At 43.5% G+C, this 15,102-nt stretch overlaps 1 protein-coding gene across 2 annotated transcripts in view; it reads right to left on the bottom strand.

Annotated features, from left to right (window-relative positions):
- LOC120812677 (synaptotagmin-9-like) overlaps window positions 1–11,216 on the bottom strand; it is a 31,659-nt gene extending 20,443 nt beyond the window's left edge. For both annotated transcript variants that reach the window (XM_040168837.2, XM_040168836.2), the window contains exon 1: window positions 10,905–11,216. In XM_040168837.2, the coding sequence (XP_040024771.1) occupies window positions 10,905–11,052 (148 nt within the window). In that variant the 5' untranslated portion in view covers window positions 11,053–11,216. The remainder of the gene's footprint in view (window positions 1–10,904) is intronic.
- Window positions 11,217–15,102: the final 3,886 nt, after the last annotated feature.

The raw sequence follows: 15,102 nt of genomic DNA, 5'->3' as shown, positions 1-15,102 counted from the left end.
AAGATTATTTTACACAGTCTTCCTACAGCTTAAGAATGCCTGGGAGAGTGTTTTTTCTAAAAAATTAATTAAATAGTAGTTAATAAAAGTAGTTGGCTATAGCTGAGGGAAGATCTAGGAATGAGTGGTACTTGTTCCGGCGTCGTAACGGTAAACCACTGTTATGTTCCGTGCAAGAATGAAAAGGCCAACTGTACTACAATAACAGGTTGAGGGAAGTTTCGGTATGAGAACAAGGTTGCCAATTTATCGTCGATAAGGCAGATTGTTTTGTCCAGTTACGTGATAAAAAAAACATATCTAAAGGTTTTGAACAACAAGGAGTCTCAGTGCCAGGAAGCATCATCGTCAGTGGGAGATATCATTGTCCCACACAGCAAATATATTTTTCCTGATAGGAGCCTTGGCAGAGGCGTTGGTTGCCTCTGATGCGAATCAAGCCTATAACCCCAAAGCGAACAGACGCACAGATGGCTGCTTGTCTTGATTTGGACTGAATCTCTCTTTGATGAGTGGTTGTATGAATCAACAACACGCTCTAGGGTGGAATATTATTTGACTATCCTGACGAAAGGAGCAGAAAAGAGGCAGAGCTGCACCTAACTATGAAACTTGAAGGTTCCTGCCAGTTCTGCACATTTACCATTTGCGATATTTAAGCCTGGTGCAACCAACACGGCCATTTCTTAAGTCCTTCTGCATCTTCTAGTTAGGCTTTTTTTACATCGTAGACTTATTTATGTAGACAATTTTGCTCACATGAGTAACTTCCTGTACGCAACAAAGGTCCTTATTCAAATACCAACCTTTTTAACTGAATAGTTTTGTTGCAAAATAATCAGTTTTGTTAACTTTAACCTAAACGTTCAAAACTGCGAGAGGGCATCCGACTACGGAAACGGCTCAAAAACAACGATACGCCTTTCCATAAGATCATGATCAAGATAATGTCATGGTTAGTGTGACATGCAATGACGCTAACACATGCATATCCACCATCACATTTGTCTCCTGTCGGGGGCCAAGAGAGTTCCCAAGCAGGAATGAGGATTTATTCATTAACCTATTGAGCGTGCATGCATCCATCTGTGCAATCTTATTCTGTATTCAAAGTGTTTAACCCTCAGCAACCTACCAACAGATTGCCTTTCTTCTCACACAGCCGAATCGGAAGGCACCGTCATAGACATTCAGCTGGAGCTAAATTATAGAGCGGCTCCTGTCGGGTAACTTTATAGATCCATAAATTGAATTCATCCTAAATATCCAAAGCATACTGGTGGTATGTGCACCTGTGGTTAAATCTAAACTGTCCGAACCTATTTTTGTAGGGCGTTTTTGTCTCCCTCCCAACTCAGCCTCTTTCATTGTGTACTATAATTCACTATGTCCTTTTTCACTAGGACACATTACCAGCTCAAGATCTTGCTACAATGATATAACATTATATTAAACCAATTACAAAGATGTTGCAAGGGAATGTGGAACACTGCAACTTACAAGGGGTTAAAAGATGTGAGGGAGGACTAAATGCATCATTGCGATCAATTTAAAACATGCCAACTTAGAAAGGTTAGAACCAGCATGATGCAATCCTGCCGATGTGTTGTCTTGACCGAGGAAGGAGACGTGGATGTGGCTATGCTCGTGGCAAATGAAGTATGCAAATAGGATGCCCTTTCACGGTGTGGTTTTATTTCCAGTCTCTTTTTTGTAGTTTTCTGCTTCTTGTCTCCCTGGGTAACTTCACTTCCTGCCTTGTCCTGTCATCGTCTGTAATTGTCTGATTGTTTCCACCTGTGTCCAATCACCTCCACCTTCCTAGTGCATTTAAGCTGTGTGTGTCTCCTGTCACTTGTCGCGTCATTGTCAATCGTCCTGCCTGCCTCTCGTTTCTGCCTGCCTTTTTGCCCCCTAGTTCCTGTGTGTGTTTTTGCCCGTTGGCCTTTTGCTTTTTGACTATTAAAGTCTTCATTTGTTAATCGAACTCTGCATTTGAGTCCTGCCTTCCCACGCACCACTGACATGCTCAAAAGCCAACTGATCTAAAGAAATAAACTCGATTAAACTCCAGAAAGACCTCTAAACCATCTCTCTCTTTCTTTACAGAGAAGCAATAGCAGTTCTCTGTGGGCAGGTTGTTTCTCCAGTTGCCAGTTCACAAGCAGCTTTTAAGTTCCTTAAAAGTGAAATCCGTATCAGAAGACAGCTTGTGAGTTTAAGATTGCATTTTAAGGAAGCGTATTCCACCTGTTTTGCTCTCACAAAGACGTTTTACTTCCAACTCCGTTCAACAATTTGAACTGCACAGCTCCCAGAAGTCGTTTAAGACAGTTTTATTCATACATTATAAGCACGACAACATTGCTGGTTGTAGTATGGAATAATTAATGCATCCGATTGAGATTCGTTGATAAGGCTAAATAAAATGAACAACAATACTTAACTATATAACGATATGTGAACAACTTTATGTTTGGTTTAATTTTTCTCTCTGTGGCTGTGAGCATTAGTAGTGCTGACTGGATATAGACCAAGAGGGAACTGTGTCTCTGAGGTAGGTTCATTATAGGCACATAACACTCACTGTGGAGTCCCTGAGGAGGGCAGACACAAATCAGAGACACACAAGATACTCACAATTATGTATATTCCTGTTTACTGTACCACACCTGTATGTAAAAGGACCCTCAACTACTGCACTTGTGTAAATACCACATTTTTAGACTAGCCAATGCTCCGCAAGCGAGAGGTGACAGATCCTTTTAAGTTTCACTGATTTGTATTAACATGCTGTGGGGAGGGAACTGTAGGTCAGTAATTGTTCCACTGTGGTCCAAATTTAAATAACACAGGCCATTACATTGGTTAACCCATTAATTTCTTAGCTTTGTCAAGTTAGACTGGTAAAAACATTGCCACTTGGTTAAAAATGAACCATCACTTGCATCATTTAAACAACAAAAAAACACACACATTGTCAACCATATTGACACCACGTCCCTGGAAAGTATACATTTTATTATCCAAAAATGATGTAAAGTTAAGGTTCAGAGAAGCATTAAGAGCAGGTTTAGTAATGGAGGCCTGTGATTATGCTCCACAGGCTGCTACAGTCAGAGAGAAGGCCTCGGGCTGGAGCCATCTCATCAAACTCTTTGATGTACAATAGGCCGTCCTCCAGGGAGCGTAGCACTTAGTGCAGTTCAATAATAGGCAACAGGCAAGTCAGCAGCGGGTCAATATAAGACAAAAGCTGAGGTGAAAGGGCGGTGGTTTCTGAGCGGAAGCATGGGGATAATGTCCTGGAAACAACTTTCACACTACTACAGAAAGTAGTTGTGTGTTGGATTTCAGATTAAGACAAGAGAGACGAGAGCCATTAACTTCATTGAGCTGATTCAAGAATATCCCCAAGGGCTCAAAGATGTCTAACCCAAATATCCAATAATGTCATGTTGCCTGGCAACTGTTGCTAAAAAGGCAATCAAGGGTTTAATGAAACCTAACCTATTTACCAAATCATTTAATCAATCCCTCATCATCTAGACCAGGAAATGAATGCAGTTCTGCGTTTTATCTTTCCGTGGGACATCATTGTTTCTATAGACACTCTTTTCTATAGACACAACCTTTATTCTGTGGAATGTTTTGTTTTCAAATGATACTTTTGCATATAATTATAATGACTGTAAATGCACTATGTATGGGGGCCCTGACATGATCAGATCTAATTAAGACAAGCCATCAGACATATGTGATTACGATTGTCAGCTGATAACTATCAACACGCACCTCATAAAATCAAATACGTTCAATATCAGAAAATCTTGGCGTAAGTCCTTTCAAAATCATGTTGTCTGCAAATAAAAACTATATACATTTATTAAAATATTCTAGTGTACAGTTGTCACACAATAGACCACATTATAGTTTATTTTCATCTTCACTGCATGTTAAATTTAATCTTCACTGCATATTATCTAACTCCCCTGTCATTTCAGATCCTCCCACATAATTAGCTCATTATCCTCACCTGGTTCTCCTTGCCCTCACCTGAAGCACATCCCCTCATCAGCCACTCACTATTTAAGCCCGTCACATTCGTTTGCTCCCTGCCAGATTGTCTCGTGTGTTTTTCAGCGTTTTCCAAGTTACCCCGATTTACCTCTGTTTTCACCCTGCCTGCCTTTCGAGGCAGGCCCTCTGCCTGTTCCCGTCTACGGATTCCCTGCCTGCCCCTCTCGGACATGTTTACCCTCTGACGGATCTCCCGGTTTTGACCTTGTCTGCCCCATTGATTAAAACCTACTAGTTCCCATCTTGGTCTTGGTGGTCAGATGTCTCTTGGAGTTGTGCTTTTGGGTCCCGTCGTGCACCGGTACCAGCAACCGTGACAGTACAATCTGGTCAATCTGGCCAACATGGACCCAGCCGACCCAGCGTGTACCGAGCCAGGCGCTCCGACCCCGAGCAGCAACTTCACTTTATGGCAGAGGCCATGCAGGCGATGGCTGCCTGCCATGACAGCAGCATGGAGTCTCTCCGCGACCACCTGCGGAGTTTTTCGGCGGCGACGCATAATCCGGACATCACTCCTGCTCCCACCCCGGTACCTCTCGTTGTTCCGCCCTCCAGAACGTTGTTCTGGGGCTCCTGGTTCCTGTCGGCCGTTCCTGGTACAGTGCTCTCTCGCCTTCGAGCTCCAGCCATCCACTTTCCCAACCGAGAGGTCCCGGGTAGCGTACATTGTTTCCTTGCTCACGGGGAAAGCAAGGGATTAGGGCACCGCCGAATGGGCAAAGCAATCTCCTACCTGCGCCTCAGTCCAGCTGTTCTCCGCCGCGATGCGGAAAGTCTTTGATCACGCCACACCCGGGAGGGAGGCGGCCCAAGGACTGTTTGAACTGCAGCAGGGAGGGCGATCTGTATCCGACTATTCAATTGAATTCCGCACCATGGCAGCTAAGTGACTGGAACCACGCCTCTTTTCTCGACACGTTCTACCACGGGTTATCGGGCCGCATAAAGGACGAACTGGTGGCCGGGGATCTTCTTGTTGATTTAGAGGAGTTGGTCGCTCTCGCCATTCGGATTGACGTCGTCTGCGTGAGCGGAGAAGGGAGAGGGGCATTTCCGCAGCTTCAGAAGCACCACGGCACCGATCACCCATCAACAAACAGGATCGGTTTGTTGATGGGTACAAAGCCGAGAACAGGCAGAGTAGCCTTTTCATCGAATCTGGCTCTCTTCACCTTGAATTCAGCGAGCGTTGTGTTCTTATATTGTCCATCTCCATGCAGCTTAAGGAAGTGTTCTCTTAGTTTTGCCGGTGCTAGACTAGAATTGCTCAACTTGGCATTGCAAATCATGCAGTTAGGACGCTGACTCCCATCACGTTCCGTTATACATGTGAATCCATATTGTACATATTCGTCCGACCACTTTCTTTTTTTGCTTGACATAGTTAGTATGAAGGGATTAAAATATTAAGAAAGAAATCACACGACGTACCATCACGACAGTCACAATTTGACTACTGAGCGCGCCAAATTCCCTGCAGCACCGATAGGCCAAGCGATGTTGCGTAATCTCCTGCAGCCAATGATGTCCAAGCGGGGCGTGTAATCACGAATCATATGAGTCGGGTGTGTGTCTTGACCTCCGCGAACCCCTGAGACTGACTCACCGAACCCCTGGGGTTCGATCGAACCCAGGTTAAGAACCACTGCTCTAGGCGCTCCGACGGCTGTTGGACCCTATTAGGCTGTCAACGGGCCACAGGCAATGCAACTGGGACGGGCACGTCTCTCTCCGGCCGAACGACATCACCGCCTGCAGGAGAACCGATGCATGTACTGCGGCCAAGGTGGCCATTACGTGAACTCTTGTCTAGTAAAAGACATGGCTCACCAGTCAACGAGAGGGCGCTGGTGAGCCTGAACGTGAACTTTGAAATGCCCTCTCGACCTCTAATCCATGCGCAGATGTTTTTTCAGGGGAGGAGCCACACTGTTGCTGTTCTCATTGATTCTGCTGCAGATTCTAACCTTCTTGACAGGGATCTGGCCGCAAAGATGGGGATTGGGCAGGTAACCCTGGACAGACCCATCCAGGCCACGGCATTGGATGGTCGTCTACACTGCAGGGTTACTCATCAAACCACTCCCCTGCGCATAGAGATGGCAGGTAACCACAGCGAAACACTCACCTTTCACATACTTTATGCACCTCATCAACCGGTCATACTGGGATTTCCATGGTTTAGGAGACATAATCCTCATATTGACTGGGCTACTGGAACTATTTTAGGGTGGAGCCCTCATTGTCACGCAGTTTGTCTAAAACCTCTTGCATCTCGTAGTCTGTCCGTGTCTCCTGAGAATCCAGATCTCACCAGCGTTCCTAAGGACTATCATGACCTGAGGGAGGTGTTCAACAAGGCTCTGGCCACCTCTCTACCACCTCACCGCCCGTACGATTGTGCAATAGACCTCGTTCCGGGCACATCGCCTCCCCGTGGCCGACTATTTTCCCTGTCTGCTCCAAGGTCAAGGACGATGGAGACTTATATTAACGACTCCTTGGCTGCTGGACTGATTAGACCGTCATCATGCCCGGCAGGGGCTGGGTTCTTTTTCGTGAGTAATAAGGACAAATCCCTGCGTACCATTTGGTCAGGATTAGGGAGCGGGATCAGTGGAAGACTGCCTTCAATACTCCCAGTGGACATTATGTGTATCTGGTCATGCCATTTGGGCTCACCAATGCCCCTGCTGTTTTTCAGGGGCTAGTGAATGATCTTCGGGATCTGCTTAATGTTTGTTTTAGTCTATCTGGATGACATTTTGATTTTTTCCAAGTCGACACAGGAGCACGTGATACATGTACAGCAAGTCCTCAATAGACTTCTAGAGAACCACCTCTTCGTAAAAGCCGAAAAGTGCATGTTCCACACCTCGGAGGTATCCTTTCTGGGCTTCATAGTTAATGCTGGCAGTGTTCAGATGGACCCTGCAAAGACCAGAGCAGTGGCGGACTGGCCTCAACCCTCCAAACGCAAGGAACTGCAGCGTTTTTTGGGCTTTGCAAATATCTATCGGCGGTTCATCCGCAACTACAGTTCTGTGGCTGCCCCGCTCACAGCTCTCACCTCCACCCACATGACATTTCAGTGGACATCTGCAGCAGCAAGGCCATTTGGTGAATTAAAGACGCGATTCACCTCTGCTCTGTTTTCCCAGACCCCGCTCGCCAGTTCCCTCGCGCCACATATTGGCTTCCTCCCTGATCAAGGACTTCCACAAAGCACACCCAGATCCGGGAGTTCTGTCACACAATAGACCACATCATAGTTTACTTTCATCTTCACTGCATGTTATCTAACTCCCCTGTAATTTCAGATCCTCCCACATCATCAGCTCATGACCCTCACCTGGTTCTCCTTGCACTCACCTGAAGCACATCCCCTCATCAGCCACTCACTATTTAAGCCTGTCACATTCGTTTGTTCCGTGCCAGATTGTCTCGTGTGTTTTGCAGCGTTTTCCAAGTTACCCCGATTTACCTCTGTTTTGACCCTGCCTGCCTTTCGACCCCAGATTCTCTGCCTGCTCCTTTTCGGATTTGTTCGCCTTCCTGATTACCACCCTGGTTCTGACCTCCAGACACAAACAAAGAGGTGTTTAGCATATATGAAAACATAAATATTTAATGCATACATGCAGTATTTAAAACACTGAATGTATTCTCTCAGTCTGTGTGCTTCAAAGGTAAGCGGGATGAGGCTATAAATTAGGTCAAGAGAAAAGGCCTTACAATTGCATCACCAATCCAGAACCCAAAGCTGTTGCCTTCACGGAGTTCCACTGAGGAGCAGGCTGCACACTCAAGTACATTTTTGTTCTGAGGGGTTTGTTCTGTACCACGTTGTCAGTGGCAGCTTTGAGCGTCCAAAAACAAAAGATTTAAAATTATGTTAATATTTGTTTTTGAAAAATGGAATGTACCCAGTAATTGTAAAATCCATGCTTTTTCTGCACATCCTTGCATGACATACGCACGTCCTGTCTTTATGTGTGTTTGAGCTGCGCTACGGGCGAGCTCAAGATTCTAAAAAGCACTTTAGTCAGTTGCTGATTTAAATAAAAAAAATGTTTGACATACAATTCAGCCAATCAGCGTTCTTAAACAGACTCAGCCTGGGGCAACATTATTTTTGTTTTTTCCCGAGCTTGCGCATTCTTGTCAAGGCTGGTATCGGCAGACGGAAGACATTCTGGAGGAAGTTAAGAGCACTGATTTTATCGGCATTCAAGCAGACGAGACGATTGACATATACACAGTACATATATATTACTGATTATTATTGGATATATTATATTTTACGTAATTGCCTTTTAGGCTGGCAAAATAATATTGAAGTTCATCCTGAGACGTTAGTTGAAATTGATTTGATTGCCCTATCTAAAACATTTTCCACCAGCCACACTGCACGTGGTACTAACCAGAAAACAAAATGTGGAGAATGTGTTGATGCATAAAGATTCATGATGAAGTTTTCAGTGAAGAGACACCACCCTTTTACTCTGTTTCTCCTACAGCCCAGCACTAAAACACTTGTAAGGACATGATGCCTTACTGGTTTACCCCTTACTAACAAGGGCAACTAAAAGGTTTTTGTTACTGTGCAGCAGCTTCATTCAAGGAAATGTGATTCGTATTAAGTTTTCAAGGGAGATTTTTTTAAGAGCAAGACACTGTTGAAAATGGACTTGTAACGTAAACATAACTGAGATTCATTACATGTGATGAAGCACTTCAATTTTAAACCTGCACGGCTTTTCTAGCCTATACGTCACTTGTTCAAAAGTCTGGAAAAACACAGCAATTAATTGCATGCATTGTAAGTTTGTGATTTGTGATTTTGGGAAGAGTTAGACAATTGAATTGAACTACTTGGCCAAACAGACCATGTTCCTTCAGTGAGATATACAGTAAACAGATGGGAGAGACTCGACGAGAGGCCGAAAGTCTCAACAGCACTTGAGTCAGAGAAGTTAATTCAAATGACGTTCTCCGTGAAGAGAATTGTGGACCACGGGGGCAGAACCGTTAGACAAGAACTGACAAAGTCTTGTTTGGTCATTCTTCCAACTGCCAGTACAAAACCAGTGTGTTTGGGGAGCACTTTCTTGTTTCTTGTTATTCTGAGTTTGTATCACTATGGTTGAATGCACTTATTGTAAGTCACTTTGAATAAGAGCGTCTGCTAAATGACATGTAATGTAATGTAATGTAACATCAAGCTCCTCTATGAGACAAAGTACACATCTTTTTAGCAAATCACATCGAAAAAAAAAGGTTTTCAATACGAAAAGACAATGTATATACAATGTAATACAGAAGCCAATAACACATGAATTTACCTCCCAAACATAATGTAAACAAGGAGGAATAGAGATGAAACAAGTGGTTTTGAAAACCACAAATGAAGTCCCTGCACTCAAATTTCTCCTTAGTTTGCAACATTTCCAGGATTACATCGTTAGTGCTATCAGCTCTGCAGATAGGCTGTGAATTTCGTATTGAGAACCTTTTAGATGACCAAGAACTATTTTGAATATATGTGGCGGATAACAAATTACACAATGTATGAGGACTCATTATATGTTTGTCGGCGAAAGATTGATAATTAAGATTCCTCCCGTGGCTCTTTCTGCCGGCCTGAAACCACTTGTTTGGATGGGCGCCTTTTTGAAAGTTTTTCAGAAAAGCTCCCAAATCTTCCGAAAGAGCTCCCGTTCCTAACCTCTTCGACTAAGAGGGATAGTTGTTTGTTGTGGATCAGTGTGTGTGTGCATGTGTGTGTGTGTGTGTGTGTGTTTTGTGTGTGCGTGCGTGCGTACGTGTGCATTTAGAGCAGTCTAATACAAGAGGAAGTGGGTCATGGCTCCTCATGGGAACCACTCTGGTAGCTTGAACTTCCTCTTCATCATACATGTTTAATGATGGATTGTTACATGTTTAAATATCAGCAGCCCAGCCATTGCTGCTATTAAGGGGGAGAAAAACATTAACATAGATGAAAAAACACTTGCTTGCTCACACACAAACACACACATAGAAATTAACAACAATTGTGCCTTCTGTACGTACACTTTAGACCGTACACTCAGGAAAGATGATCAAACAGCCTGCAAGCTCTGCTGTGCACATAGCCATGCAAATAACACACATATCACACTCTACTGAACATACTGCGTCTATGGTGGTTTTAGTAAATTAAATAACCCAATTTCTTGGTATTTGTGTTTATGCCTGTAATATTCCTACAGTTTTCTTATGGATTTGTGTAGTCAATGAACTGGTTTTAATCGTTTTTTTCCAAGAGCCAAGTTTGTAAGGTGCTGGCAGCTGTGGGAGAATATCGGGTGGGGCTATTCTTATCGCCTCAGTGAAAGTGAAACCAGACCAACACTCAGTTCATCTGCGCGAAGAGGCGGATGTATGGATGCTGTGGTGAATTTGGAAACAGAACCAACACACACACACACACACACACACACACACTTGTATTTATGGCACGGAGATGCTTTGTTACATACTGCTGCTGGGTGCTAATGGATGCAAGCAACAAGTTCGCGCTCTTCTCGCATTTCGTGCACGAGGCAATTGCGTACAAAGGATTCAATTTTATATATCTTTTTTTTTAAGATTAAGTCAAGCTGCGCTGCTTTAGATAAAAGTGTGTAAAAATATTCAAATGTATTTCCGTGCTCGTGATGAGCTCGATTTTGAATATTAAAGCGCATATTGTATATGCGTTTTAATGAGGACGGCCGCGGGTTACTAATACTCCGGATCTACATTTTACTGTCATGGAGAAGATGAAGGAGTCCGACCTGAGTCCGTGTAGCGCGGTCTGGCCAGGTCCCTGAAGTAGTAGATGTAATCCAGGCAGTGGTCGTCCTGCACCTCCCCCTTGGAGCACAGGTCGGAAAGCAGCTCAAGCGCCTTTGGACACATCTCATCCTCTCTTTCTGTAGGCATTGCCCTCCAGCATCCTTCTGACTAGTCGGCCACTGCGGCTGATCCTCCACCACCCCCACCTCTCTCTCTCTCATACACAGCAGAGCGCTCTCACGGTCTCCGCCAGCGCAAAACGACGCACCAGAAACACCGCGGCTACACCCCTGGGTAGGTCCGGTGCCCACGACGCATCCGCGACATTTACTGATGTTCAGTTGAAGTGAGAATAAAAGAGATGGAGGTGTTACTCGAAGTTGTCATGCGTAAAACAAATCCTCCATGGCAGTTTTGTTGTTCGAGAATTAATAAATAGATAAGTAATGAATAAGTAACGGCTGCAATCTGGCGAGCAATTCCTCCTCTTCTATTTTTTTCCCTCCTCCTACCCTCTTAAATATTTTTTTCCCCCCCTTTCCTGTCTGCCGCCGCTGCTCCTGCTGAATCCCAACTGAGCCTCCAGGCTTCAGCAGCACCAGTGAAGGTCCTCGATGAATGCGCGGCTTACACTGCTCTCAGTTATTTATCAATGCACGTTGATGCCTCCATCACCCCCCCAACCCTCTCATCCTGCACCCCTACCAGCAGATAGAGACATCACTGTGTGCGACTTGCCTCAAACTGAACACTTTCCAAATGTCATGAAATCCCTCAGCGTTCCCTTCCTTTTGTCAATGGTCTAATGAGCAAAAAGTTAAAGATGCTTTTCCCTCTCACCTAGTAAACAGATTAGTGCTGAAGGTAATATCCCAAGTGTGCTCCTGTGTTTCTACCAAGGAGAGGGGGCTAAAACACCTGGGAGATAAAGGGTTGGGGGGGGGGGGGCGCACACAATCCTGGCCTTTACTGGAGGTAACGAAAGGGCCAGTGACCACTAAATGTCACATTAAAGCCCTGGTGGTGGAGCTGATAAAAGGCCTCCCGGCATCAGGCGGTCTCTAGTCCCTTTTATGTGTGTTTGTGAAGTATTAGTTGACGTCCTGTCAATCAACATATAGTTTAAGACACAAGCAAACTATTTAACTGGGGAGCCAGTACACTCTAAAAATGTCACCGTAAATTAACGGTATTTTACTGGCAGCAAGGACGCCAGGAATTTAGCCTTTTTTTTACAGTATAATACCATAAATGGCTTTTACACTATGTTACCGTAAAACGGATTACTGTATGTTACCATAAACTTGAACCAATTGTACTGTGAATTAACTGCCATTTACTGTCAGTCGACGCTAGTAACTTACTGTTTTATTTACAGTGCCCTACCGTAATATACGGTATGTTGTCGTATATTGGATTACAGTTTGTTACCATACGATTACTGTTTTTGTCTTATAAACACCAGAATGTAACCGTATACTTTTGCATTTAATTCCCCACAAATTAAAGAAAGACCACCAAACTAATTTCGGTCATAGTGGTTGGAGTTTATTATATGACTTTAAAACAAAAATGTTAGGCATTTGTAACCAAGAACAAAACATAAAATATGCCGCATGTATACAATAAAAAAATGAATCATAAAATTATTAGGAATAAGGTAAACTAACTGCAACAATACGCTATAGAACACTTTCAACTGACCGCAGCAAACGGCTGGCGTCCTTAATCCAGAGCCTCTGTAAAACCAAAATACCAAAATTTACCAAAATAAAATATTTAGAAACACTGTCATTGGAATATTAAAATTACAAAGATGAGGAAGACCACAAGATGTAAGGAAGGAGAATGTTAATCATGCTAGGCAAATAACACTTGCCAACGTTACTTGAAGAGACGAGGCAATGAGAAACTCCTCCTCCGATGTTGAACTGCACAAGGTGTTCTGGATGAACTGAGATTACGCGTCTGGCGTCACGTTCAGGAGCAGTCGGTCACGATTAACACTCAAATGACTTTTTGGCAATGAACACTTTGAATAATACAAATATTTATAATCTTTACATTCCAGCCACTGAAACAACAGCAAAGGTGGTGCATGGGATAGGGAGGGTGTGCTGTGCAGTGCAAGGTCGGCGGTTTGAATCCTGGCTGCTCCCTATGCCAAGTCGAAGTATCCCTGAGCAAGACACCTAACCCCCAAATACTCCACATAAAATTATGTCAAACCATGGGCGTTTTGGATAAAAGTGACAGCTGCATGTATAGTAATGTCCTGTAAGTCATCATTGTATCTCATGAGATACTATCTCATTATGATGACTTACAGGACCTGTTTTTCAGTGGCTGACATGGGCTTCCATACATTAACCTACAACAGATTTAGATGGATTGTCATTCACTGCACTTGTATGTGTATTTCCACCACTTCATAAAATATATGTAACATGCAGTTGAAATACGGTAGTCTGCTGTTATTGTAAATTGACAGCTTTAACTGTTTATTCATGACATTGGCCGTTAATTTACAAGCAAGGGATGGAAATGTTACAGTTATTATGACATACTGTAAGATACCGTTAGAAATGCACCGTAAATTTACAGCAATTTGTTACAGTGTATATCTGTTGGCAGTGTTTTCATTCAAAGATGCTCTGATCAATGATCAAATACTCTTTGTTGGATGTCCTACCTAATTTTCGCTGTTTCAAAACCCACCCCTCACTGCATCTCCGTGTTAACTCTCAATTCATGTCGAGGTATTTTAATGTCTCTGCAGACAGTACTTGTTTCAAGGGAGTGATTTATTATCACAGTAAACAGCAAACAGTGGGGAGTATTTGATCCACTGCAGGTTTTGCAGGTTTTGCATGTCCCACTTACAAAGCATGTAGGAGTCATGTGGCCATGCTGACGCCTGCTGCTGCCATCATCATCATCATCATCATCATTATTATTTTAGATATTAATCATATTACTGTACTCGTAAACCAACATTACCCTCTCCTAAAGTCTCTGCGCTCTCCCTCCCCACAGGCTTCTGTGGAATGGTGGTTCTATCTGATGGTGGTTGCCCCTGCAGTGGTCCTGCTGTGCGCCTGGCTTACTACTCACAATTACATGAATAATTTCTGTCATAGGAATTGCATGTATTATACATTGTTCATTCTGTACACATCCATTGTAGTCTGTCCATCCCAGGAGTGGGATCCCTCCTCTGACGTTCTCCCTAAGGTTTCTTCCCTTTTTTCCCTCTTGGTTTTTTCATTTTTTGGGGAGTTTTTCCTGTGCCGATGGTGGGTTTCGGGACAGAGGATGTTGTATGTGTACAGACTGTAAAGCCCTCTGAGGCAAATTTGTAATTTGCGATAATGGGCTATACAAAATAAAATGAATTGAATTGAATTGAATGTAGGAGTTCAACTGTGAGTGACAAAATCTAAAACAAAAATGAATTATGTTACTTCGTCCTTAGGAAGCCCTCCTGTTCGCCACTCATGACCTGTATTAACTGCACCTGTTTGAATTTGTTCATGCACGTCATAATAGTTACAATATTGGTTTGCTATTTTTAGGTAAATCCATGTGCATGCAACAAATTTGAGGAGAAATTTGAACATGCAACAAACTTAGTAATTGTTTTTTACTTTGGCATTATAACTTATTTTTAGCAGAGCCACAGGAGACATATGAATAATTTACAACTTTGAATGGAAAGGCACTACCTGCCACCTCACAAGGCCTTTTGTTTCAAGGAATAGTTAATGTTTCCAAAGATCAACCGACCATTACATTACAGAGGCGATGAGAGTCCAGCTTCTTTTGTAACCACTAGCCTTTGACACCACACAACCTTTTATTTCTTGCAAACACCAATGGTGTTGGTTTGTTGTTTCAATAGAAACTACCTCGGAAGGAAGACATCTTTCACACATAATGTGCAATAAAAATGCTTCTGCACTGAAGTGATTACTACCTGTGAGCCATATTATATAATACTGTCAGACTCAGTGGTCACCAGGGGTCCGTTCCAAGAAGCGGGCTTAGTGGAAACTCAGTTTGTTAACCCTGAGATGAGGGGAAGTCTGGCTTGTCTGTTTCAGAAAGGGGGTAACTAAAGCTCGAGGCCAGTCACCATGGTAACTGAGCCTGTGAACCTAACCTGGTCGGGGGCAGGTTTTCTTCAATAAAACTTGA

Source organism: Gasterosteus aculeatus, chromosome Y (genome assembly GCF_964276395.1).
Source record: "Gasterosteus aculeatus chromosome Y, fGasAcu3.hap1.1, whole genome shotgun sequence".
In the NCBI taxonomy this organism is placed as follows: Eukaryota; Metazoa; Chordata; class Actinopteri; order Perciformes; family Gasterosteidae; genus Gasterosteus; species Gasterosteus aculeatus.
Note: the sequence above shows the minus strand (reverse complement) of the source record. Positions and strands in the feature narration are given on the sequence as shown.